The sequence below is a fragment of the Pipistrellus hanaki genome, assembly GCF_964339955.1.
Source record: "Pipistrellus hanaki genome assembly, chromosome: 8".
NCBI lineage: Eukaryota > Metazoa > Chordata > Mammalia > Chiroptera > Vespertilionidae > Pipistrellus > Pipistrellus hanaki.
The window spans coordinates 74,549,772-74,577,417 of NC_140510.1; the positions used below are offsets into that span (position 1 = coordinate 74,549,772).

General features: G+C 38.0%; 1 protein-coding gene across 2 annotated transcripts; it reads left to right on the top strand.

Moving 5' to 3' along the window:
* Positions 1–1,252: 1,252 nt before the first annotated feature.
* Positions 1,253–27,646, top strand: NOP58 (NOP58 ribonucleoprotein). 2 transcript variants are annotated; one of them, XM_084892167.1, is made up of 15 exons: positions 1,253–1,526; positions 2,868–2,944; positions 5,399–5,451; positions 9,286–9,407; positions 12,367–12,503; positions 13,080–13,144; positions 14,200–14,334; positions 15,306–15,451; positions 16,669–16,795; positions 19,580–19,743; positions 20,792–20,926; positions 21,183–21,244; positions 23,135–23,268; positions 26,957–27,111; positions 27,370–27,646. In XM_084892167.1, the coding sequence occupies exons 1-15, from the start codon at positions 1,482–1,484 to the stop codon at positions 27,418–27,420; spliced, it is 1,608 nt and encodes a 535-aa protein (XP_084748293.1). In that variant the 5' UTR covers positions 1,253–1,481; the 3' UTR covers positions 27,421–27,646. The 2 variants fall into 2 exon arrangements, with proteins under 2 accessions (XP_084748293.1, XP_084748294.1); XM_084892168.1 differs by lacking the exons at positions 1,253–1,526; positions 2,868–2,944; positions 5,399–5,451 and adding an exon at positions 5,576–5,767.

Here is a 27,646-nt window from a genome sequence, read left to right on the forward strand (position 1 = left end):
ATAGTCAATAATGCTCTGGTCTATACCATAGATCCCCCCTACCCATTGATTTCCCCCCACTCTCACCTTTTTCTGTTACTTAGTTCAGAATTTTCATTTCTCTTGATGCCCGGTTGCAGAGCTGCTTGTGAAAATCAAGTTACCTAGTGTTCCATAACTTCCAGGAGGTTGTTCGTTAATATTTGTAGGCAATCTGGATATTGGGACTGGGAAGCGAGGCAAGAAATTTTACTGCTATTGGAAGCCAGCCTGTGTAAGAATTGGGGTATTTAAACCAGACAAGGAGACTGAACGTTATCAGAAAAGCAAATTATGAGGGGAGTTAGCTTGAAACGCAGACAGATAGGGCAGGGATCCAGTGGGAAACAAAGGCAGGTAGAACACAGACAGGGGGCAGACAGGGCAGCTTAAGCAAGCCTAATAACAGAAACCAACCATGCTGAAAAAAAAAAAATGTTTTTGGATAGAGAGCGGGAGGCATGGAAACCAAGGGAGGGCCTGCAATAAACAAGGTGTACGTACACACAGAAACAGAAAGTTCAGGTTCCTTGCTGGGGATAAACAGAGCATCAATCAGGGGGTGACACAGATGGACAGGGAGCAGGCTAGTAGCACATATATCCTCCTAGGATGACTTGCTTTGCTGGCATCCCATTCTTTGGGCTCCCACACCGTGGGGGAGTCTGAATCTGCTTGTAATAAACTCTCCACACTTTTGTTTAAATCTTCTGGTCCGTGTAGCTCATTCTTCATCTCTAGACACGACACCAGGAAAACACTTCGGTTCACCGAGCCGGTTATCAATTACACTCATTAAAAAAACAGAACGTCTGCATTCATACCAGAGTCATTGCAGTAAAAAAAAAAAAAGGGGGGGGGGAGGGAGACCCACATAAATTTGAAACACGTCTGTGCCAAACCATCACTTTGGCCAGAAAGAACCATCAGGAGAGCTCGCAGGCACGGTGACTACCGAACTGTCATCCTGAGGACTTCAAGGCAGGAGTACAGCCCAGCGGCTTGCACTTCTCCAATTACTACCCCTGAGGCAGACGCCGAGACACACGTGGAATATTTCATATGTGAGACTTAAAAATAACTATAAGCAACGTTTTACTTTGACTTCTGTGTGCAGCCTACAGGCTTTAAAAACTCGTCGCCTTGCGAAATCCCGCGACAATTCCGCGGTCCTCCCGCCCCGCCCCCATGGCGGGAACATTGCGGAAGTGACGTCACGCCGCCCGCCGGAAGCGCGTCGCCTCCCAGCATCCTCGGGGAAGGAGAAGCGCGTTCACGCGTCCTGCACGCAGTGCAGTGTGGAACCTTTAGGCAGCGTGGTCTGCGCTCTGCAGGGAACCGTGCGCGTCTGTGCCGGGCCAGCCGCGGCCCTGCGGGCTCGGGGGGCCGCACGTCGGGCCTTTTTCCGTTCGGACCAGCGCTCACCCGGGCCGCGCCGCGCCGCGCCCTGACCCGGCCTCACCATGCTGGTGCTGTTTGAAACGTCCGTCGGCTACGCCATCTTTAAGGTAGGGGGAGATGGAGCGGTTGGAGGGGTATGGCGGGTGTGGGACCGGCGGGGAGAAGGAAAGGCTTACGGAGAGGATGGCACTCCTCAGGGGAGCAGGGGTGCCTCCTAGGCTCCCCTGCCCTGAAAGGAAGGGGAAGGCTTGGGACCCGGGAGGCGCGTGTTTCGGCGAACACGTGGCCTCGCTCTTCGGGGTGCAGAGTTCTGGGTTAGAGGATTTGGCCGGTGAGAGAGGTGAGCAGAGGCCATCTTAGAGCTTTAAAGGTAATGAAGGAGTCCGGGTTTTAACCTGAGTGTTTTTGAAGAATGGCTGGAAAGTTTTAACGAGAGGAATAAATGCCCTGTGCTCTATGACTGGATTGCAGCCTGCAAGGTTGGTTTTGCATTAAACTAGACAAGCTAAAGAGGCTTTGATGGAGGTTGACTTGAAGATGGTCATCAGAGAATTTTAAAGCTAGAACTGACGGGATTGGCTGGTGGCATGAATGGGGTTTTGGTGTCAGTAAGTGGGTGCGTGATGATGGGGCAGAGAAGAGGAACAGGGTGGTCAGTGTTTAGTGGGGAGGGCACTAAAGAGTTACAGGTTGGTTGTATGAAGCTTGCGATGTTTAAAAGAGAAAGTTTTCAGCAAAGACACCCCCCCCCCACACACACACACGATCACCACCACCACCACTAGATCTGAATTCCATCCAGTTATTAAATGTGCCACTTGAGCCGAAACCGGTTTGGCTCAGTGGATAGAGCATCAGCCTGCGGACTGAAGGGTCCCAGGTTCGATTCCGGTCAAGGGCATGTACCTTGGTTACGAGCACATCCCCAGAAAGGGGTGTGCAAGAGGCAGCTGATTAATGATTCTCTCTCATTGATGTTTCTAACTCTCTATCCCTCTCTCTTCTTCTCTGTAGAAAATCAATAAAATATATATTTTTTAAAAATAAATGTGCCACTTGAGTTACTAATTTGAAAATTTTATGCTGGGTTAGAAAACTGGTTCATTATTTCAGAGGAAGAAAATAACTTACACCGTCCTCATTTCACACGTGCAGTTGTACTAGAAGTAGGGTATATGGGTGCCTAAGCTGTGCATTTATTTATTTACTTATCTCCTTATCTATTTATCATTAATCTTCACCCAAGGATATTTTTCCCATTGATTTTTAGAGTGTGTGGAAGGGAGACAGAAACAGTGATTGTTACTGGGGCTGGGGATCTGGGTATGTGCCCATGACTGGAATCTAACTCAGGACCCTTCAGTCTGAGGTCTGACACTCTAACCACTGAGCTACTGTTTGGGACTAAACTGTTCTGTTTTTTAAAATTACTTAAATATTTATTACAGGTTTTGAATGAGAAGAAACTTCAAGAGGTTGATAGTTTGTGGAAAGAATTTGAAACTCCAGAGAAAGCAAATAAAATGTAAGTCACCTTCAAAATAAGAATGTAGCATTTCACATCTATAGGGGTTCTTTTTACATACCCCTCCCCTCTGTTCACGGAATTGTTATTTTTCATAACTTTTGTTTTAAAATGTATTTCAGGAATGATATTGGTATAAGCCTAATAGATTTCCTTATTTGGTGCATAAGCTATCTCTACTAATTTGTATTATAATAGTTTCAGGCTAGATTGGGCAGCAACACAAATTACTTTTTTGTAAGTTCTTTCAAAGCACGAACTGATTGTGAATTAAGTATAAATTTTAGTTAAAAGTAATATTTGTCAAAAAGCATGGATTTAACTTAGTTTCTCTAAGTTAGTTTCATTCAAATGTTTTTTAACCTACTATGCAGTTTATCCATTCTTTATGACTTCTGCTTCCTAGCTTCCACTGGAGGAATATCTAGCTAGGAAATCCTGGAAAGGTAGTCTGAGAAAGGAAAAGAGAGTGTAATGTTGATGCCAGCTAAAGGAATGAGGGGTAAGAGAGAGCTGGCTTTTCCTCAGGGCAGTCAAGATGGCTCTCACCATCTGTGAATCACCTTATGAAATTATCCATTTAGTGAATGAGCCCTAGGAAGGGCCTGACTAATATCTTGATACATGTGGGTTTAGGTTATGTCGTTGGATGCTAAGGGACATTTCATAATTCATCTGCTAGTGCTAATAAAAATTCACAAGAATAGAAAAAAACTACTAAAGCTTGCTGAAGGTAGTATTGAACCCAAAGAAATGTCATACTAAATAATTAGAGAAACAAATGTGTAGTTCCAGCATTTGTAGTGGCAAAACCCCAAATTTTAAATAATGCTCATTGGTACTATAATTGTTGAATAAACTTTAGTATATCTATAGATCTCTTACAAATCTAGGGAGTGGTCTACGATATACTGAAAAAACCATGCTTCAGATTTTGTATAATATGATCCCATTTTTGCCATGTTCTTGTGTATCTATATATGCATTTATGCAAATGCCACTGCAGAAAGGTGCAAATAGGGGTGAAGTGAGGCAGGATAGATGAAATTACTACTTTTCCTCAAATCATTGTATTGTTGGGTATTTCTGACCAGGTAAGAAAAGCTTGCTTAAGATAATATTTGAGACACAATAGAAGACTGAACATCCCGCCCCCTAAAATATATTTTTGTTGATTTCAGAGAGAAAGAGCAAGGAGGAGAGAGAAACATCAATGATGAGAATCATTTATTGGCTGCTTCCTGCACGCCCCTTACTGGGGATTGAGCCCACAACCCGGATATATGCCCTTGACTAGAATTGAACCCAGGACCTTCAGTCTCCAGACTAATGCTCTATCCACTGAGCCAAACTGGCTAGGGCTAATTTTCTCTTTTTAAAGGAATATATGCTTTAATTGGCTAGGTTAACTTAATTCATTGTTGTCAATGATGTATTCTTGTTGGAACTGAATCTAAGTGATCTCACTCAACTATTCGTCACTACCACTGAGACAGCAATGGATTAAATGTCTTTGTTTCCATATGAAATGATAATCTGCACATAACTGGGGGGAGAAAGAAGGGAGTAAAATTAAAATAAGGTCGACAGCAATCAGATTTGACAATAAGCTGTTTAATGGTATTTTTACTGGAATGACAAATTTGTGTCATAAGCTTCCTGACTAAGACAGACTCCTTTTCTTAGGCATCTGAGTCTCTAGTTTTAAGCAACAGAGGTTATGCTGAAGCTTCAGCATCTTTCCTGTGGTTTAGATGTGGTAGCCAACCCCTTTCCTGTTCTATGTTTCCTTCAAAGCCTACAACCTCCTCTATAATAGTCCAGACATTAGTAGGCTAACATTTAGAGGAACTGGTCATTTTTTTTTTTTAATACATTTTATTGATTTTTCACTGAGAGGAAGGGAGAGAGATAGAGAGCTAGAAACGTCGATGAGAGAGAAACATCGACCAGCTGCCTCCTGCACACCCCCTACTGGGGATGTGCCTGCAACCAACGTACATGCCCCTGACCGGAATCGAACCTGGGACCTCCCAGTCCGCAGACCGACGCTCCACCACTGAGCCAAACCGGTTTCGGCGGAACTGGTCATTTTAAAAATATATATATTTTATTGATTTTTTTTTACAGAGAAAGAGAGACGGATAGTTAGAAACATCGATCAGCTGCCTCTTGCACACCCCCCACTGGGGATGTGCCCACAACCAAGGTACATGCCCTTGACCGGAATCGAACCTGGGACCTTTCAGTCTGCAGGCCAGACACTCTATCCACTGAGCCAAACCGGTTTCGACGGAACTGGTCATTTTGTGAATAATATCTAACCTTGCACCCTGGTACCCTTTGGCAGGGAAGTTATCGGTGCATGCTTTGGAAACAGTCGAACAACCTTTCCTAAATATGTGGCTTTTACAGAAATCAGTGTGCCTGCATGACTTTTTTTCTTTCTTCTAGAGTTAAGCTAAAACATTTTGAGAAATTTCAGGATACAGCAGAAGCATTAGCAGGTAAAGTAAAAGGCTAACTTTTTTGTTTTTAATCTTGACAATTTGTTATCCTTATTAAAAAATTGTTTGCTTCAGTTGCCTGAGTTAACCTTATTCGATGTTGTCAATGATGCATTCTTTTCAGAACTGAATTTAAGTGATCTAACAAATTCGTCACTACCACTGAGACAACATTGAGTTAGCTTTTTTCACCATAGGGCTGGTTTCCCTCCCCATGTGATGAGAGCTGAGAAGTGGTTAAATTGATCTCCCTGTGGAAACCAACAGCATAATGCTAAAGCACAATTCAGTAAAAGCTGTTCTACAAGGGACCAAGGTAATGTGGTCGAGCACACAGCTCTGATCATTCTACTCTAACGGTATAGTTGAGAAAAGCCAACATTCCCAGTTGAAATAATAAAACAGCTCTCCAAGGATACACAATTTTTAGTTTGAAAAAGCACATTATTAAAAGTTTTAGGAAAACTAATACCTTTAGGTTTGTGTATATTTATTATGAAACTCAGGCATAAGAGCTGTTACCTAAGGAGGCGTGATTTTTTATGCTTTAGACAGTGTTTCCCAAACTTTTGACATATGTGTACTCCTTCTATAATTTTTGTAACGCTGAGTACCCCTCGTACTCATGAGAACGTAGAATTAGGTGCAGCTAAGCACGGTGCAGTGCATATCCCCACCAAACTCCGGTGCAACGTGTACCCCCACCAAACTCTTCCCGTACCCCTGGGGGTACGCACACTTTGGGAAACACTGCTTTAGAAGAATGGATGTCGCATCCTTCAATTAATCCTTCTGATAGGACAACAGACATACGATAATAGGGTTTATTAACTTGAGTTGGCATCAGTAGGCAATTGATTTTATACATTGTTGTTTTTTCAATATTAGGGGACACAAGACCAGATATAAAACCCTAATCATAAATTTTTCAGTTGCTTACATTCTATGTCAAATCAGTCAACTACTTGAAGTATAATTTGAAAATGAAGAGCCATAAGGAAGGATGTGTCTTAATGAATTTGACAGACCCAAAAAATTTGGTTCATCAGCCACAGGAGAAGGATATAGTTCTCTTGTGAAACTTAGGAATCCAACTAAATAAAGATGCTAGATTATTAATGGTCCATCCTAATCTTTTTTTTTTAATAATTTTTTTTTACAGAGAGGAAGGGAGAGAGAGAGAGAGCTAGAAACGTTGATGAGAGAGAAACATCGACCAGCTGCCTCTTGCACACTCCCCACTGGGGATGTGCCCGCAACCAAGGTACATGCCATTGACTGGAATCGAGCCTGGGACCTTTCAGTCCGCAGACCAACGCTCTACCACTGAGCCAAACCGGTTTCGGCAGGGCCATCCTAATCTTGGGCTGCTAAATTGTTAATGAAAGCCTTATAGTGCCATAACGCACAACTATGATAATTTTTATCTGGGGACTTTTTAAAAATATGGTTCTGTACATTATTGCTTTAAAATTTAATATGGGTAGAAATATAGGTAAATGTATCAGGATGCATTTATCACATAGAGTTGTAAAAGCTGCAAGCTCTGATCCTGAGTGGCTTCTTTTTAACTTTTTGTATATAACCTCTAATCTTTTTAGTACATTTCTGATCAACCCTTATTAAACTATTAAATGGATAGGTCCAACCTCTACCCAAACATGAAGCAAGTTTTTACTATAGCTAATATATTGGTCACAGTTTGTCAGATTTTGTATTCATCGCTCCAAAATCTTGAAACAAATCTGTGAAGTAGGTAATATCACTGTTTTTAGATGATAAAACTGAGGCTTCAGAGGAAGCACATTTCCCTACCAGGTTTTTGGTATTTCTTAAAATGTTGTAAGGTAAATAGTGAAAATTCTATACTAAGTGAGAACCCTCTGACACCTTAATCCAAGTTCCATGAAGGCAGAGACTTGTTTGCTTTCAAATCCCTAGATCTCTAGCACATAAATAATTTGGGGTAAATGAATGAAAGTAAAAAGCTCTATCAAAAATCTGGTCATAGAAACCTCTACACTGTCTTTTCCCATCTTTTACCAGAAATTTTAACATTGCCTTATTACTAAGAGTTCTTCCTGAGAATTAAACTTCCCACTGCCTGTTACAAAGCCAAAATGCAGTGGTTGCAGATGTCAGACTATGTGTTAACGCTCCATATTGTAAGAAAGCATTTGATGGGGTGTATTGTCAATTTATACTGACCCCAGAGGTTCAAATATGACTTGTGCATGAAAAGGTTTATTTTATTTATTTTTTTAAATACAGTAACTTTTTTTTTTTTTTTAATATGTATTTTATTGCTTTTTTTTACAGGAAGATAGGGAGAGGGATAGAAAGTTAGAAACAGCCGAAGCTGGTTTGGCTCAGTGGTAGAGCGTCGGTCTGCGGACTGAAAGGTCCCAGGTTCGATTCCGGTCAAGGGCATGTACATTGGTTGCTGGCACATCCCCGGTAGGGGGTATGCAAGAGGCAGCTGGTCGATGTTTCTCTCCCATCGACGTTTCTAGCTCTCTATCTCTCTCCCTTCCTCCTCTCTGTGAAATATCAATAATATATATTTGAAGAAAAAAAAAGAAAGTTAGAAACATTGATGAGAGAAACATTGATCAGCTGCTTCCTGCACATCCCCTTGACCAGAATCAAACCTGGGACCTTTCAGTCCGCAGGCCAACACTATCCACTGAGCCAAACAAGTTTCGGCGAAAAGGTTTATTTTTACTCTTGGTCAAATTTTTAAGATCTAAGTCTTCGAAATAGTCACAGTAAAGTTTGGGCCAACCTACATTTGGATGAAATGAGAACTATTAGGAGATGCTGAACAGTGGCCAGTAGAGAAGATAAGTAGAGGAAAGACTCAGCTTCACCTTTCCCTGTCACCATCTCTATGTGTCATCTTTTTAAAGTACATATGAACAGTAATTAACGAACTTTTTTATAAAGGGGGGGTAAATGTAAATGTTAGAATAGAGAATAGAGCGTTTTAAAGTATATGTTCTCTTTTCCCCGTTGACCCTTCCTAGTCCACCTCTACCAGTTTTTAATTATGTAAGGAAAGAATACAACTCTTATTAAAAAGGAAAATTACTAAGCAGTCAGCATTGTAAAAGGTTAGATCCCAACAAAAATAGGTTGAATCTTAGCTTTTTAGAATGCAGAGAGCTGTGTGGTAGCCAAAAGTTTTCGTCTTTACCTTTCATATTTCCAGGTAACAAATGAAACTGATGTGTAATTCAGATGAATGGAGATATTGTCAGGAAGAAAGAGCAAGTGTCTGGATGTCTAAATGCTTGGCCTTTGAAATTATGACAAACTTCCTTCTGCCAGGCATACTTTAAATTCAACTAAAACCCAGACAAATATGAAAAGGGTATTAGTTCATGTGAGTTCAGAAGATCTCAATGTAGGTCTAAGGAAGGTGAGAGTTAATGAAAGTAGTAAGATTTAAAGCTTAACCGAAATGAAAGCTGTCCCAAAATTGAACAGGCTGCCTCTGTACTAACGTTTCCATCGGTGGAGGTTTATAAGCCCGATGACACCTGTGGATTGGGAGTTGGCAAAGGTTAGGCCCCACTTCGATGTGCTTACATAGCAGCAGAACCTTCCGTTTAACTCCTGGTTCTGGAATAGAAATGAGGGTGACGATCAGATGATGTTATGAAATGTGTAACTTGTAAAACATGTTTATCATTTCATTGTAGAAACCATGTTAAATTTAGCCCTTTTGAAAGGGAATACATATTTTTGTTTCTTAAATTTAAATAAGATCTTAAGCTCTTACAGTTAAAAATTGAGCATTAACTCTTGTTTTGTGTTTTTTTTCCTGAAAAGCATTCACAGCTCTGATGGAGGGCAAAATCAACAAGCAACTAAAAAAAGTTCTGAAGAAAATAGTAAAAGAAGCCCACGAACCCCTGGCTGTTGCTGATGCTAAACTAGGAGGGGTCATAAAGGTAAAGTGACTCTTCTTTCGAGCTTCTACTCAGAACTCACCATTCAGCATAGTGACCTCAAATCTATACCTCTCAATCAGTTGTTCGTCATAAGTTCTCAGATTTTATCTTTTTTCCCTAGGCTGCATCATTGATTTCGATATGATTATCAGAGCTAAGCATGTATGTTAATTGTAGGAAATTCAAATACACCAAAAAAAGATATTTTAAAAAATAGCTTTAATCTTGCCACCTGGAGATTGTCCATTAACCATTTGTGTATATCCTGCCATATTTTGGTATAGGCACATTCTACCCCCTCCCCCCCCCCCCCAACGTTAATGGAGTCATGACATTTCTTTTTTAGTGTATGTGTTTGTTAGAAAACTTTAGTAGGGGATAGACTTGCTACCCTGTTTCCCCGAAAATAAGACAGTGTCTTATATTAATTTTTTTCTCCCAAAGTTGTGCTAGGTCCTATTTTCGGAGGATGTCTTATTTTCGGGGAAACACGGTAGAGTTAAACATAAGTGAGAGTGGAAGGAAAGACCAGAAAAGTAGGCTCCCAAAAATGAAAGGCAGAACTGTTTGAGAGCCAGTTGTGATGGTTTGATCTTCGGAATTATTTTATGTTGTACATCTTGTAGATAGGAAAGTTAGAGATTTGAGTATTTTTATTTTTTTTTTATTTTTTTTTTTTTTTTTTTTTTTTTTGGGAGTCTTTGTTTTTTGTTTTTTTTTTTTTTTTTTTTTAATAAGTTTTTATTTTTCATATTATTACAAATGTTCCTTCCCCCCCCCCCCCCCCCGCCCCAACACCATTGCTCTCCTCCACCAGGTTCCCACCCCACCCTCTGCCCTTTCCCCTCTCCCCATTGTCCTCATCCATAGGTGCACAGTTTATGTTCAGTCTCTTCCCACGCCCCCCTCTCCCCTTTTCCCCAAGAATCGTCAGTTCACTCCCCTTCCATACCTCTGATTCTATTATATTCAACAGTTAATATTGTTCATCAGATTTTTTTTAATTTCCTTGGTTTTTAGATTCACTTGTTGATAATTACGTATTTGTTGTTCATAATTTTTATCTTTGTTTACTTTCTCTTCTGAAAGAACCCCCTTCAGCAATTCATATAATTCTGGTTTGGTGGTGATGAACTCCTTTAGCTTTTTTTTATTAGTGAAGCTCTTTATCTGGCCTTCGATTCTGAGTGATAGCTTTGCTGGGTAGCTTATTTTTGGCTGTAGGTTCTTGCTATTCATCACCTTGAATATTTCTTGCCATTCCCTTCTGGCCTGCATGGTTTCTGTTGAGAAGTCAGCTGACAATCGTATAGGTGCTCCTTTATAAGTTACTACCTTCTTTGCTCTTGCTTCTTTTAGTATTCTCTCTTTATCTTTTGCTCTTGGAATTTTAATAATGATGTGTCTCGGTGTGGTCCTCTTTGGATTCCTTTTGTTTGGAGTTCTGTGCGCTTCCTGGACTTGTAAGTCAAATTCTTTCACCAGGTGGGGGAAGTTTTCTGTCACTATTTCTTTCAGTATGTTTTCGATATCTTGCTCTCTCTCATCTTCTGGAACCCCCATAATTCTGATGTTGGTTCGCTTGAAGTTGTCCCAGAGGTTTCTTACATTATCTTCAATTTTCTGGATTCTCTTGCCTTCTAGCTTCTGTGGAGGAGTGTCTTCTGGCTTTTTATGTTCCAAATCTTTGACTTGATTCTTGCGATCTTCCCTTCTGTTTTTAGGACTCTGTAGAATATTTTTTATTTCAGACAATGTATTCTTTATTTCTTGTTGATCCCTTATCATTTCTTGTTGACTCCTTATTAATTCTAGTTGATCTCTTTTCATATCCTCATAGGCCTTATCCATCTTTTCTAGGAAATTCTTGAAAAACCTTATAAGCGTAGATTTGAACTCTATATCCAGACGCTTTTTGTCCTCCATTTCTTTCGTTTGTGATCTATTTTGTTGTCGCATTTCCCAGTTACAGATGGGACGGGGTTTTCGAGATTTGAGTATTTTTAAAGCTAGGATTATAAATTTAAGAGGTTTGTGTAAATTTAAGAGGTTAGTATTACTTCTAATACTACCAGGTCATGAAGTTTTCTGTGATGGTGTCAGTCTTTACATTCTTAGTTTATTTCTGTTAAAAACATTAACTTCTAGCTCTTGCTGGTTTTGGATTGGCTTCTGTGGATAGAGCATTGGCGTGTGGACAGAAGGGTCCTGGACACATATCCGGGTTGCAGGCTCAATCCTCAGTAGGGGATGTGCAGAAGGCAACCTATCATTAACTTTTAGCATAAGTATATAAACAGTCATGCAAGTTGCTTAATGGTGTGATTATGGTATCTTTAATTTTTTCTTTTCAGTTTCTCCATTTAAATTAACACTGATCACTTCTCTGCCTTTTGGCTAAGATCAAATACAGTAAAAAAATTTACACAGAATATTACATTCTAAATATTTGTTTCTTAAACATGATGCAATATATACAATTTTGTATATTTGTATATGGTGGACAAGAACTGTAGATTTGTATGATGGAGTTAGCAAATACACTCAATATGACAAAATGTGTTTTTTTGTACACATACATATTAACATGTATATATTGATATTTGGAGATCAGACAAGTTCAGGGTGAAATGGCCCAAAATGCTGGTGTTGATTAACACGTGTATTATGTGTATTATGTGTATTTGGCAATACCTAACCGATGCTAACATTTATCTGTAGACTTTTCTGTAGGTTCAAAATTTTGCTTTTTATTCACTTGTCCTAGAGTACTATTGATTAAAATCTGTGTATGTTACCTTTATAATTTTTAAAGTTTTTATAATTTTTAAAAAAAGACAAGTAAGATAGTAAAAGATTTCTCACACCAATAAAACACAGAACTAGGTTAAACTGTATTTAACTTTTTATAGCCTTTATTTCTTTATTTAGTACAAATAATTATTATTTTTTTTTATAGGAAAAGCTAAATCTCAGTTGCATCCATAGTCCTGTTGTTAATGAACTTATGAGAGGAATTCGTTCACAGATGGATGGATTAATACCTGGGGTAGAACCACGAGAAATGGCAGCTATGTGTCTTGGGTTGGCCCACAGGTGAGATTTAATTGAAAACAAAGTTGGCTTTTACTTAGTAAACAATTATATAGTACTGTTCTAAGCACATTTTATGATTCTTACAGCAATAGTAGTGCCCTCATTTTACAGATGCACTGGTAGGGTCCCTAGTGGTTTCCCTCCCTTTTGGTTGGCCCTGCCCCGTATTCGAACTCCAGGTCAAGGAGACAATTTGCATACTACACTTTATTATATAGGTTATTCCTCCTTAGCTTTCTGTTTTCAGGTGTTAACAGTACTGCATTTTTTTTTTGTTACCTGCTGATATAAGACATTAATATGCTATAATCTGAATCAATATGACCTGTACTATACAGCATTATTCTAGTTGTCATTCATAAATGAATGTTACAGAACTATGGGTTATAGCAGGACAGGTGTATTATTTTCTTTTTAAATGTGTATTTTCTGGTCTTGCAACTGATTTTCCCATGTAGAAAAAGTAAAACTAAAACTAGCTCTGAGGGGAGGGATTTGGGTTTTACAAGTTTTTAAGGTATTAATTAAATGCTTTTTATAGATGCTATCTTAGTAATTTATCTTCCTTCTCCCCAGCTTGTCCCGATATAGATTGAAATTTAGTGCTGATAAAGTGGACACAATGATTGTTCAGGCAATTTGTAAGTATAATAATGTGAGGTCTACTCTGTTCTGAATTTTCCCCCCTTACTGTTAAAACTGTATCTTTTATAATTCTCTTGAGAAAGAAAGTAACTAGAACTCTCTTTTAAATATTAATTGATTGGGGGGGGGGGGGGGGCGTTAATCAGCTGCTTTTCACATGTACCCCTGATCAGGGATTGAGGCCACAACCTGGACATGTTCTCTGACTGGGAATTGAACCAGTGACCTTTTGGTGCTGGGACCAATATTCAACAAACTGAGTCCCACTGGCCAGGGCATAACTAAAACTCTTTATAAGAAATTGGAAGATGCAGAATAGGAAAAGAAAAACTACCCATAATTTAGACTAGTTGGAAATAATGTGAATGTCGTGTAAACCAGTTCATTTGTTTTCCATAAAAAGTGCTAAAATTATATGAGGACTGTATTGTGTTGTTTTGCTTTTATCACTTGGTTTTATAATCGGACATTTCATATTAAGTGACTTTTTTTAAAAAATACTACTATGCATTTTTCAATTTTAAAAAGTCCTTTAAACAGCAATTGCATTTCTGGGTGTATACCCAAAAGAATTTAAAGCAGGTATGCAAACAGATACTTATACACCCCTGTTCATACAGCATCATTTACAGTATCAAAAGATAGGAATATATCTTATGCCTGTTAACAGATGAGTGGACAAACATAATGGTATATACACATCCTTTAAAAGGGATGAAGTTCTAGTACATGCTACCTACAACAGATGAATTTAAAAAAAAATGCTAAGTGAAATAAGCCACACTAAAAAGACTTGTGAGGTTCCTAGAATAGGCAAACACATAAAGAGAAAGTAGAACAGATGACCAGGGCCTGGGGGAAGGTGAGGGTGGAGAGTTAGTTTGGGATGATGAAAGGGAGGGTTCTCTAGTGGTTGCACAACATCGTGAATGTACTTGATGCCACTGAAATGTACATTTGAAAATGGTTAAAGTGATCAATTCTATGTGTATCTACCCCAATTTAAAAAATCTTTTTAAATTCCTGTTTTGTTTTTTATTTTAATCTGCAGCTTTGTTGGATGATTTGGATAAAGAACTAAACAACTACATTATGCGGTGTAGAGAATGGTATGGCTGGCATTTCCCTGAATTAGGAAAAATAATTTCAGATAATTTGACATACTGCAAGTGTTTGCAGAAAGTTGGTGAGTTAACTTTATGCTTTAAAAACCTGAGTTAAAATTTTTTTTTTTCTTAACAAGCTTCCCATAATTTTTTACAACTAAAATTATGTTTTATGTGTGTGGCCAATTAATATGTTAGATTTTAAGAACAGACAACTTTTATTTTGAAGGCCTGTGCAACAGAATGTGGATCACTAATTTTTCTTTAAATGGCTTCTTCTAGTGAATATGTCTCATAATGAATTTTTCATTAATAAGGGCAACGACAGATGGGATATCCATAATTAATATTAAAAACTATATTGCTGTTTGTATTGTTAGTGTTATAGTTTATATCCGTAATAGAGTAGTATTAGTAGAAGATGCTGAATATTAATAAATGAGTTACTTGGCTCATTATATTGCCATGTTATTGTCCCAAGAATTTATGGCCCTCACTTCTTCGATGTAATCTTAACTACCAGTTGTCTGTCACAGTAATAGTTCTGTTGAAGGGCTTTGTGTCAGTGGTGGGTTTTTCTTTTCCCCCCATTTATTTATTTATTTGTTTTTGGTTTTTTTTAAATATATTTTATTGATTTTTTACAGAGAGGAAGAGAGAGGGATAGACAGCCAGAAACATCGATGAGAGAGAAACATCGATCAGCTGCCTCCTGCACACCCCCTACCAGGGATGTGCCCACAACCACAGTACATGCCTTTGGCTGGAATCGATCCTGGGACTCTTCAGTCCGCAGGCTGACGCTCCCCACTGAGCCAAACCAGTTTCGGCTATTTATTTGTTTCTTGAGGAAGCTGATGGATGGGGAGAGGTTTTACTCTCTAAAATTAAACCTTTACATAGGACAATTACTAGGCCAAATTTGTTTGCTTTTTGTTTAGGCACCTTTTTCATTGGCTTATCTCTGCCCCTCCTTTTTTGACTGTTTGGTGGCTTTTGTTATAATTCATTCAAAAGTGATTCTCCCTCATCCTCTGCAAACATTCCATAGGTGACAGGAGGAATTATGCCTCAGCCCAACTTTCTGAATTACTGCCAGAGGAAGTTGAAGCAGAAGTGAAAGCAGCTGCAGAGATATCTATGGGAACAGAGGTTTCAGAAGAAGATATTTGCAACATTCTGCATCTCTGCACTCAGGTAAACTGCATATAGAGAAACTTAGTGTTGGTGGTACCAGCATTGCAATAATAATTTTCTGATGGCAGTGATGATTTTTAAACTTATTGTTCACCTGATAAATAAATATGAGGGTGTTCAGTCACTACCTCATCTGATGCCATCTTGATTTATATACTTAAAGTACTAATTTATTTGTGTGTTTGCATTGTTATGATAATGATTATAAATTCATTAAGAAGGCAGAGAAGGATAGCTTGAGTTATTTTAACTTCTATGTCTATAGCCTGTTGTGATTTTTCCCCCTTTCTTTCCTTTGGAAATAGCTGTACAAGAATCAGAGTGATACAAATGTCTAATCTTTGGAGGTTTTTAAAAAATAACAGTAATATTGGTTAATACTTTATTTACATACATATATATTTTATTGAATTTCTGAGAGGAAGGGAGAGGGGAGAGATAGAAACATCAGTGATGAGGGGCTGTGCCATAGACGGGCGCCCCAAGGCGTTCAGTGCAATAACGCAACCGATCCCGGAGAAGCCGGCGGGAGCCCCGGGGAGGGTTCTCTTTTCTTTGTGAAGGGCAGAGTGCCCTGGAATGGGTTCCTTGCGCCCCAAGAGAAACAGTGATGAGAGAGAATCATTGATTGGCTGCCTCCTGCATGCCCTCTCCTGGGGGGTGGAGCCCGAAAGGCAGGGTTGTGCCCTTGACCATAATCAAATCCTGGGACATTTCAGTCTGCAGGCTAACACACTATCTACTGAACCAAACCAGCCAGAGCTTGGCTAGCATTTTTAGTTTACTGGTATTAAGTTGCTTACATCCATCCATCCATCTATCTATCTATCTATAACACAAATATGCTGATTAACCAAGACGCCTTAATGGGTTGACCAGACAGGAGGAGATTGTGCATGCAGCATTGGGGGCAGACTGCAGGGGCCTCCACTCGACTGCACTGGGGAAGGGCCTGAACAGCAGTTGCTGTGGCTGCTGCAGGTGCAGGGAGTGAGGCAGGGCCAGACCGGTGACTTGAGAGTGGTCAGTGCCACACTATTTCGAATTGCATCTGGTCTCCTAATTATGCAATAAAAATCTTAACAGCAGCCCTTCTATAGGAAACTTGTATGCAATGATTAGTTCTGTGATAGATATAGGACTCTGAGGTTTTAGACTTGTAAAATTTAAACTACTCTCAATCATTTATGAATTATTCATTTTGTTCCTTATACTAGGTGATTGAAATCTCAGAATATAGAACCCAGCTCTATGAATACCTACAAAATCGAATGATGGCCATTGCCCCCAATGTCACGGTCATGGTTGGAGAATTAGTTGGAGCACGGCTTATTGCTCATGCAGGTGATGATTTTAATGTAATTTGTAATGTGGATATTGAGTTTTTTTCTAGCAAGGACTTTTTTAAATCTTTAAACTACAGTTATTAAAGAAATTTTAGATAATAGAGTTAGGTAAAATGTGGGTGAGGGCTAAGGACCAGTGTTCGATGATGATTTTTACTTGTATGCCTGATTTCCTTTGGGATAATGAAGGCATCTTTAGTCACTACCTCTTCTGAGACACTTGTCCATTGTTAGAAATTTGCTGTTCATTAGAATAATCAGATGAATACAAGAGGCTGCAATCAATTAACATTTTATAACAATAAAAAAAAAATCAACTGATGGTTACCAGGAGTGTTTGGAGGCTTGGTGAAAAAGATGAAGGAATTAAGAAGTACATGTTGGTAGTTACAAGATAGTCCCAAGGAAGTAAAAGTAGAGCATAGAGAATATAGACAATAATACTGTTATAGCTATGTATGGTGCCGGGTTGGTACTTGAAATACTAGTGAACATTTTGTAAATAACATTTTTTTTAATATATTTTATTGATTTTTTTACAGAGAGGAAAGGAGAGGGACAGAGAGCTAGAAACATCGATGAGAGAGAAACATCGATCAGCTGCCTCCTGCACAACCCCTACTGGGGATGTGCCCGCAACCAAGGTACATGCCCTTGACCAGAATCGTACCCGGGACCTTTCAGTCCCCAGGCTGACGCTCTATCCGCTGAGCCAAACCCGTTTTGGCTGTAAATAACATTTTGTCTAACCACTTGTGTAAAGTATATAATTGTTGTATACCCCAAAATAATACAAAATAACATTGAAGGTCAACTTTAATTGGAAAATTATCTGGCCCCATTGGCTCAGTTGGGTTGAACATCGATAGTCCTGTATAATGAACTCCCAGGTTATATGCCTGGGTATAAAGTTCAATCCCTGGTTGGAGCACATTCAGAAGGCATCAATGGATGTTTCTTGTTCTTTCCCTTCCTCCTCCTAAGCATATTCTCAGGTAAGGATTTAAAAAAGAAACAAAATTTGAAACTGATTGGTTCAAAACTTGAGGAGTTTTGAGAAATCACAGCAGGTAATGATACAATCATGCACTACTGTATGACAGGGATACAGTCTGAGAAACTGGTCATTGTTGGGCCATTTCAACATTGTATGAATGTTATAGAGTGCACGTACACAGACCTAGATGGTGTAGCTTCCTACATTACTTGGCCTACTGCTGTCATACATGTGGTCTATTGTTGACGGAAATGTCATACTATATAAGCCTTAATCAAGAATGTGTTTCGCCCTGACCAGTTTGGCGCAGTGGATAGAGCGTTGGCCTACGGACTGAGAGGTCCCAGGTTCGATACTTGTCACGGGCATGTATACCTTGGTTATGGGTATATCCTCAGTAGGAGGTGTGCAGGAGGCAGCTGATTGCTGTTTCTCTCTCATCAATGTTTCTAACTCTATTCCTCTCCCTCTTTGTAAAAAATTAGTAAGATATATATATCAATATATATTTTTTAAATGTGTTTCACCATTGAATATGCTGTTTTATATTTTAATATATTTGACATACAAAAACATTTTAAATAAGGAACTTATAATAAAACTCTACATATATATGGTGGTATTGTAAATACAGTAAGGTATTGGTTCATTATTTTATATTATTGGAGACGTAATAATCCATCACTAAAGATCTTAATGTGTCCCCTACAACCAAGTGTTTAAACTAGTATAGATACTTCATTGGTTAAATATGTCATCAGATATCCCCAGTTGTATATTCCTGGAGACGTAATAATCCATCACTAAAGATCTTAATGTGTCCAGTTGTAAGGATGGAATCATTTAAGATGATTTGTTGTCTGCATCCAAAATTTCATAGGTTTATCTAAATTTGTAGCAGATATAACAAAGCAGCAACTTTTCCTACTCAATTTGTGTACTTATAATCATATCTCCATCCATATCTTAACTATGGGTAAACAAAAGTGTTTGGAGTTTATCACATGGTTCTATAAGATGTCCTAATAAGTTTCCACTTTTATGGGATTGTTGATTTTTTTTCATATCTGAAGTATATTTGATATTCAAAATCTCAAAAAATAGAGATTAGATTGAGGGTTGTCTGCAGATATGTTGATATTTATACTAGAGGCCCGGTGCACAAAATTTGCACACTCTGGGGAGGGCAGTCCCTCAGCCCAGATTGCGAGAGGGTGCAGGCCAGGCCTAGGGGGAGACTTGGAAGGTTGGCCAGCCAGGGAGGGGCTGCTTGAGAAGTCCAGGGTGTGTCCTGCCTGTCTCCGTTAGTCCTGATTGGCTGGATCCTAGCAGCAAGCTCACCTACGGGTCAGATTGTCTACCCCCTGGTGGTCAGTGCACATCATAGCTTGCAATAGAGGAGCCTTAGCATGTCATTAGCATATTACACATTGGTTGAATAGACTGGACACTTAACATATTAGGCTTATTATATAGGCCCTTGTGGTATGCTAATTAGAGTGGAAAATAATAAAACCATTTATCAGGCAAATATGTTAAATTGAACAAGCTCAATCTTCAGCTTATCACAGACATTCATCATACTTTTGCTTGTAATGCTAATGGATGAATCACAAATGTTGAGGCATCTGGATTTTTAGGAAATTCTACACTTAGAGAAAGTTTTTGTATTATATCAGATTTTTGTTCTGTTGGCTATAATAACCAGACTGTAGGTTCTGTATTTAATGCATGGAACTTTGAAATAATTAAAAAATGATTGTAGCTACTTCTTTTCTCTTGAAGGTTCTCTTTTGAATTTGGCCAAACATGCAGCTTCCACAGTTCAGATTCTTGGAGCAGAAAAGGCACTATTCAGAGCTCTGAAGTCTAGACGGGATACCCCTAAGTATGGTCTCATTTATCATGCTTCTCTCGTAGGCCAGACAAGTCCCAAACACAAAGGAAAGGTGAGTTCGAGTTTTCGTGAGGTAGACTTTTCTCTTTTTTTTCTCCAAGCAATCATTTTTCCTCATACTCTGTAGTATGCAATGAATCTTTCTATTCTCATTAAATAGAGAATGGTGAATTCTTTCAGCTTAAAAATCATTCTGTATACTGAAAGAAAAAGTTTAAAGAAAGTAATTTTGATGCTGTTAAAGCCATCTTATTTCCTGTGTCAGTAGTTTCATAGAATTCCCTCATTAGTAAGGGGTACATCAAAAGTGTTCTTGTTCCGAAACCGGTTTGGCTCAGTGGATAGAGCGTCAGCCTGCAGACTGAGAGGTCCCGGATTCGATTCCGGTCAAGGGAATGTACCTTGGTTGCGGGCACATCCCCAATGGGGGGTGTGCAGGAGGCAGCTGATCGATGATTCTCTCTCATTGATGTTTCTAACTCTCTGTCCCTCTCTCTTCTCTATAAAAAATCAATAAAACTTTTTTTTTAAGTGTTCTTGTGGCAGGAAACCAACTTAGCATACATAGATTTTGTAATTTTACAAATTATAATGAAAGAATAGCTCTGCCCAATGATGTGTCTATTTTGTAGGGCACATATTTTATTTATTTTATTTATTTTGGAAAAACAGGGCACATATTTTATTTTTTTAAAGAAACAAATATAAAATTCAAAGCAAAGTGATAGGAGAAATTAAGAGTTTGTTAATTAAGAGTTTAATTGGGAGTTTGTTAATAAATTAAGAATTTGTTAATAAAATGTTAATTAGCTTGAAAAGGGGGCTGTACTTTTTCTGGTTGGCATCATTGTGTAGAATTAATATCATTGAGTAGAAACTAAAGGAGGGAATTAGGATAGCTTGAACTGGTTTTAGCCATAACTACTAAAAATCTCTTTATCCACCAAAATGATGGTGGTGGTACAGAACTAGTTAACCATTATATAGCATCAAAGATATAAGATAGGTGGCTTGATTTGTGTGATTCCAAATGCTTTTGTAATTCCTGGTTTACAGGAAATCCTAGCATGAATGTTTCTAATTTCAAATTCTCTGTTTAGATTTCTCGAATGTTGGCAGCCAAAACTGTTTTGGCTATCCGGTATGATGCTTTTGGTGAAGATTCCAGTTCTGCGATGGGAGTTGAGAACAGAGCCAAATTAGAGGCCAGGTTGAGGGCCATTGAAGATAGAGGGGTAAGAAACATACTCTGCCTATTGCAGAAGTGTTACCTGTTAAAAGTTAATCAGCTTAGTTCACCTGCTCAACAGTTTTGTTTTTGTTAAAGTATTGCATATGTCCAGTTTCCCCCCTTGACCTCTTTAATTAGTTTTGTGTCTCATATTCTTTTAGTGTCTACTGTTGATAATTTCCCTTACATTTAATGAGAATTGATGCATTAGAGTATATACTATAAAATTTTATCTTAGAAAATAATTTTTCTTTTCTTAGATACGAAAAATAAGCGGGACAGGAAAGGCATTAGCAAAAGCAGAAAAATATGAGCATAAAAGGTGAGTACATGTGAGGGAGATGGAAGGACATTTCCTACTTATTTAAATGTTAATTGTTGACAGCAGTTTTTTTAAAAAAAATTTATTATAAAATTAAGCATCTCAATGCAACCCCCCGTTTTTCTTTCTTTTTTTGCCATTTATAGTTTTTCATATTCAGTCCTGTTGTTTTAATGAAATACACACATTCATATTGTTGTAATAAGTACCTATTGTATGTTTGTTTTGCCCTTTTAAAATATTCTACTCATTTCTAAATATAGATAATACATATTTGGCATTCATAGTTCTTGTATAGTAAACAATTTATCAAAAAGAAAATTCAGAGTTATTTAACATGTATATTTTAAAAAGACAAAAGTTTAAAAATGGCTAAGACACATGATAAAGTAATTCAGAGAGAACCATACGATTTATAAAAGATATGTGTTAGGAGAGGTGTTCTGGTTATTATTTGAGGTGATGCTTAATACTGAGGAGGGTTGTGATGATGGAAGTAGAATGCAGGACAGTTTTTCTGGGAAGCAGTTAGACAGTATGCATCAAGAGCCTTAAAAATGTTTCTAGTCGTTAACCCATAAATTCTACTTTTAGGAATCTTTTAGTTCTTTAAAAATTTTAATATGTGTGTGGGGAAAGCAGTATATAGTATATCACAGTTATAAGTGTATATATATATATATATATATATATTTAAATATATACATTCAGAAAAATGGTTTTCCTTTATTTTGGAAAGAAACCTTACATAGTATTCAGTATGGACATTAATGTTTTCTCTTTTTTAAAATACGTTTTTATTTAATTTTGAGAAAAAGGAAGGAAGAGGGTTAGAGAGAAACATCAATGAGAGAAACATCCTGCACAACCCCTACTGGGGATTAAGCCTGCAATCCAGGCATGTGCCCTGACTGGGAATAGAACCCATGACCTCTTGGTTCATAGGTCACTACTCAACCACTGAGCCACATTGGCTGGGCATTAATGTTTTCTTTTATATAGTTCATAAAGTTTCCAAATTTCTCAGTTGACAAATGTGGATGTTTGTTTTTAAGTTATGTTAATTTTTAATCTCTAAAAATTAGTCATTAGCCTGCAATAAGTCAACTTAAGAAACAGACAATGCTTTAGTTTGTTTTGTATAAATTTTTAATATTCTATTCTTATAACTTTGATCACATGCGCTTAAAACACTAATACGTCACATTTTTGGCACTCCCATTTTTTTTCTTTTTTTTTCTTTTCTTTCTGCTACGTTAGAACCAAAGAAGTCGCTGGGTTTTAAAAACTTATGCATAGATATTCCCCTTTTGTTTCTCTACCTCTTGGGTTCTTGAAATGAGCCTTCTATATTAAAATTGATTGAAATCGTTTGGTTTGATTTTCGTTTAATTATAAAGAGATTTCCCCCCCCATGCTAATTGAAATTTGTTTGTTAGTTGTTTAATTGATTTTTAGAGAAAGTGGAAGGGAGGTTGTAGTGGGGGAGAGAGAGACATGGACATGAGAGAGAATGCTTCTTGTATGTACCCCAACTGGGGCCAGGGATCGAACTTGCAACCCAGATAAATTCCCTTAATAGGGAAGTCAAACCCATGATGCTCTAACTGCCTCACCAGCCAGGGCTAAATATTTTTCTTACACTGTAGTCACTTGATTCAGAATTCATTTAGCTCACCACTTCTCTTGAAGTGTTATTAACCTACCTGCAAAATATTTAAACACTCCACCTTTTTGGAAACTTAGTTTTCATAAACTGCCCGAAAGCCACTAAACAAACAGCATTTTATGCTTATGTGTTATATACTAGCATTTCTTTTAAACATCTCTAAGATTATTTTAGTTACAGATATTTGTAGAGATTTTCTTAAACTCCTTGACCTTTTTCAGTGAAGTGAAGACTTATGATCCTTCTGGTGACTCCACACTGCCAACCTGTTCTAAAAAACGCAAGATAGAACAGGTAGATCAAGAGGATGAAATAATTGAAAAGAAGGCAAAAAAAGCTAAGGTTAAAATTAAAGGTTAGTTTGAATTTTTTAAATGTCATTTATACTCTTATTCCTTAAGTACAGACTTCATAAGTCTTAGTAAAATTTGTGCCATTGAACCTTATTGTGAAATCATCAGTATTGAAAATTAGTGTTATTTTAATTTTAATAAGACATCATGTTCTCTGAGAATAGTTAGGACATTGTTAAATTTATCAGATTTTATAGAGGTTAATTTCTATGAACATGTGGAATTATATATTACACTAATTATATCAAACCAAAACTGTGGTTTCTACCACATGAACTTTTTTGAGAATCGGCTTAAAATGGAAAAAAAAACACATGCAGTTTCTAAATGGGTTATTTAGATCTTTTGGTTACATGGATAATATAGGTTCGAGCTAATAGAGGTGTTTTTTCATTATTTCTCTTATATTGAACCGACTAGAGTGCTAATATACTATTAGCCTACTATCATAGTAATGCTATTTAAAAGGTGCTCTCCGGCCCCGGCTGGCATTGCTCAGTGGTTAGAACGTTAGCCTGATCACCAATGGATTGGGTTGTGGTTTTGCTCCCGGTCAGGACCAGTGCAGAAGGCAACCAGTTGTTGTGTCTCTCTCACATAAATGTTTCTCTCTCTGCCCCACTCCACCTCCAACCTTTTTATTCTCTCTCAAAAGCAGTGGAAAAATATACCCTCAGGTGAGGACTAACAAAAAATAAAAGGTGTTCTCCAACCAGGCTGGTGTGTTTCAGTGATTGAGCATTCACCTATAAACCATGAGGTCACAGTTCAGTTCCTGGTCAGGGCACATTCTAGAGTTGCAGGTTCGATCCCCAGTAGAAGGCATGCAGGAGGCAGCCGGTCAATGATTCTCTCTCATTGATGTTTCTTTCTCTCTTCCTGAAATTAATATATATAAAAATAAGTATTTTTTTATTTCAGAGAGGAAAGGAGAAGGAGAGAAGGGTAGAAACATCAATGATGAGAGAATCATTGATCGGTTGCCTCCTTGCACCTTCTCAGGGGGGCGCAAAGGGCTTGTGCCCTTGGCCATAATTGAACCTGGGACCCTTTAGTCTGGTGGCCGGCGCTCTGTCCACTGAGCCAATCAGCTAGGGCTAAAAATATATTTTTAAATAAAAATAATACTTCTGGCCAAGTAACTCAGTTGATTAGAGCATCATCCACATACACCAAGATTGCAGGTTCAATCCCCTGTCAGTACACATACAGGAATCAACCAATGATATGTGTGTGTGTCTGTGTCTCCCTGCCTCCCTCCTCTATCCTCTCTCTCCCTCCCTCTCCTTTCTCTCTAAAATAAATAAATATTTTTAATAAATATTTTTAATAAAAAATTGAAAGCTATTTAAAAATAAATAAAAATACTAACAGGTGCTCTCCAGCCTGGCTGGTGTGGTTCAGTTGTTGAGCCATAGACCCATGAACCAGGAAGTCGTGGTTTGATTCCCGGTCAGGGCACATGCCTGGGTTGTGGGCTTGATCCTCAATAGGGGTGTGCAAAATGCAGCTGATCGATGATTCTCGCATTAATGTTTCTCTCTCTCCTTTCTGAAATCAAAAGGAAAGTGGGGGTTTGCGGGTTGGTGTGGCTCAGTGGTTGAGTGTTGGCCTATGAACCAGGAGGTTACTGGTTCAATTCTAAGTCAGGGCACATTCCTGGGTTGCAGGCTCAACCCCCAGTGGGGGGCGTGTGGGAGGCAGCCGATCAGTTATTCTCTCTTGGTGTTTCTTTTACTTTCTCTTTCTCTTTTTCTCTGAAATCAATAAAAATATTAAAAAGAAAAAAATTAGATTCTCTCCAGTATACTAGACTGTCTTGCAAAGTTGAGAAGCAAGTATCCCTTTTTATTAGCTGGACCTATATTTAGTGCCTACCATATAGTCTTAGTAAGACAGTCATTAAAGCAATAGAATTTCTAAATAGTTCAATGATAAAAAGTATATACCATGAACAAATGTGGGCTCCTGCCCTCGATGAAGAAAACATTATTTAATTCCTATGCTTCTGGGTGTTTTTTTTGTTTTTGTTTTTAATTGAATAATAAGATCTCTCAATTTATTAGTAGCTTTTGAAAGCTCAAAACTCCAGATGTGTATCTTCACTTATATAACCAATAAGCTTTTCAAACTTAACATTTATGGATCCTTGCCACTTCTACTCTGATGCTAATCCTTGAATTGTGTTCTCTTATAACCCATTGTATTCTTGCAGCAGATCTTCTTGATTCTACTTTGAAAATATATCCAGAATCTAACCGTCTATCATACCTACCACAGCAGCCACACTGACTCTTGATATTCATTGAATCTGCTATCTACCCCTTTCTTCAAAATAACCTTAGCATTTGTTCTACCAGGAATATTTTCCTCAAGATTCATTGGGGGAAGGGGATTGTTTGTTTGCTTGTTTGTTTTTGTTAATCCTCACCCAAGGATCTTTTTTTTTTTTTTTTTTTTTTTTTTTTTTTTTTTAGAGGGTGGGGCAGAGAGAGAAAGTTAGAGAGACATATCAATTGATTGCATCTCGGAAGACCCCTACTGGATCTGGGGATCCGATCTGCAATCCGATCTGGGACCCTTGACCAGAAATCAACTCGAGACTCTTGGATACATAAGCTGACACTCTAACCACTGGGCAACACCAACCAGAGCAGGATTCATGCATTATGCATTCCTTACTTCTTTCAGGTGTCTGCCCAACTTCTGTGTAAAATGTCCACATGCATCACCTTCCTCCGTGTTCCTCTTCCTGCTTTCTTTATTTGATTCCCACCTGAGGATATGTTTATTGATTTGAGAGAGACATTGATCCACTGACCCCCACACATACACCCCAACCAGGGATCAGACTGGTAACTTTTTTTAAAAAAATACATGTTTTATTTATTTATTTTTTTTTGAGTGGAAGGGAGAGGAATAAAGAGTTAGAAACATCAATCAGAGAGAAACATTGATCAGCTGCCTCCTGCACACTCCCCACTGGGTATTTGCCTCAAACCAATGTACATGTCCTTGACTGGACTCAAACCCTTGAGTCTGCAGGCTGACGCTCTATCCACTGAGCCAAACCGGTGAGGGCCAGACTTGTAACCTTTTTGTTGCATGGGACAGTTAGTCCTCCAACCAAGTCACACCTGCCATGTCCTTCCTGGTTTATTTTTATCATTTGCACTGATTCTGTGTAAAAAGACTGCGTCTTGATCATAGCTATCTACTACTGAATCTTCCTTCAAATGTGTTAGTATTTTACATTTATTATCTTATTACATCCTAGTAGTCCATTGCGATGTACATTGCTACACTTTATAGATGAGGAAATTGATTTTACAGAAGTTAAATGACTCACTCAGGGCCCCTGCTTAGATTGAATTAATGCATGATTTAACTCCATAGCACAAACTCTTAATCATTTCTGATGTAATTCCCTATCTTCCCCCAAAACAGTGGATTTGCAGCTGAGGTGATCTGTCTTAATTTTAATTTTTATGCATAGCTGCATGATCAAGGGTAATTTACTTATCTCTGTGCTTTATATCATTTGTAAAGTTAGTGATATTGCACTAGGTAAGTGTTAATAAACTCTGGATTATTGGCCAGAATGACAGGAGGAGACTTAAGATTTTAAAGGTTTGGGAGACTGGGGTCTGATATTGTTAATTGTTAAATCTTTACATTTACCCTATTCAGTTGAAGTAGAAGAGCAAGAAGAAGAAGAAGAAGGAGTACTAGTGGTGGAAGAACAGGAGACATCTGTAAAGAAGAAGAAGAAAAAGGATAAGAAGAAACACATAAAGGAAGAACCGCTTTCTGAGGAAGAACCATGCACCAGCACAGCGGTTCTTGTATGTTTTTTTTTGTTGTTGTTTTAATTACCAATACTATAAAAGTTAGACTCATTACAAATGGATTTGCTTTGAGTAAGGGAGAGAATATGATTACTACATATAGCTTTCTTAGAGATGGCTCTTATATTTCAAAATGTTAATCTTTCCCTTACATTTATTTTTAAGAGAAATAGATCTATTCTTTACTTTGTATGAGGAAAAATTTATTATCCATACATTTACAACTCTTTCAAAAGCATTCTTGATTATTTTCAGAGTCCAGAGAAAAAGAAGAAAAAGAAGAAGAAGAAAGGCAATGAGGACTAATGGAAAGGAATAACAATTGTATCACCTGGATATGTCCTTAAGATTCAGTCAAGAGTATGCCAGAGATGCTCCTTAAGATGATCGAGATGAACAGAGGTTTAGTAAAACAAAGTGATTACTCATCTATAGCTTTTCAAACCTACTTGTGTCTTGACATCAACCCTGTTAACTTTATTATGTCATTATTTTTAGTCTTTGTAATACAAATAAAAATATTTTCTTGGTA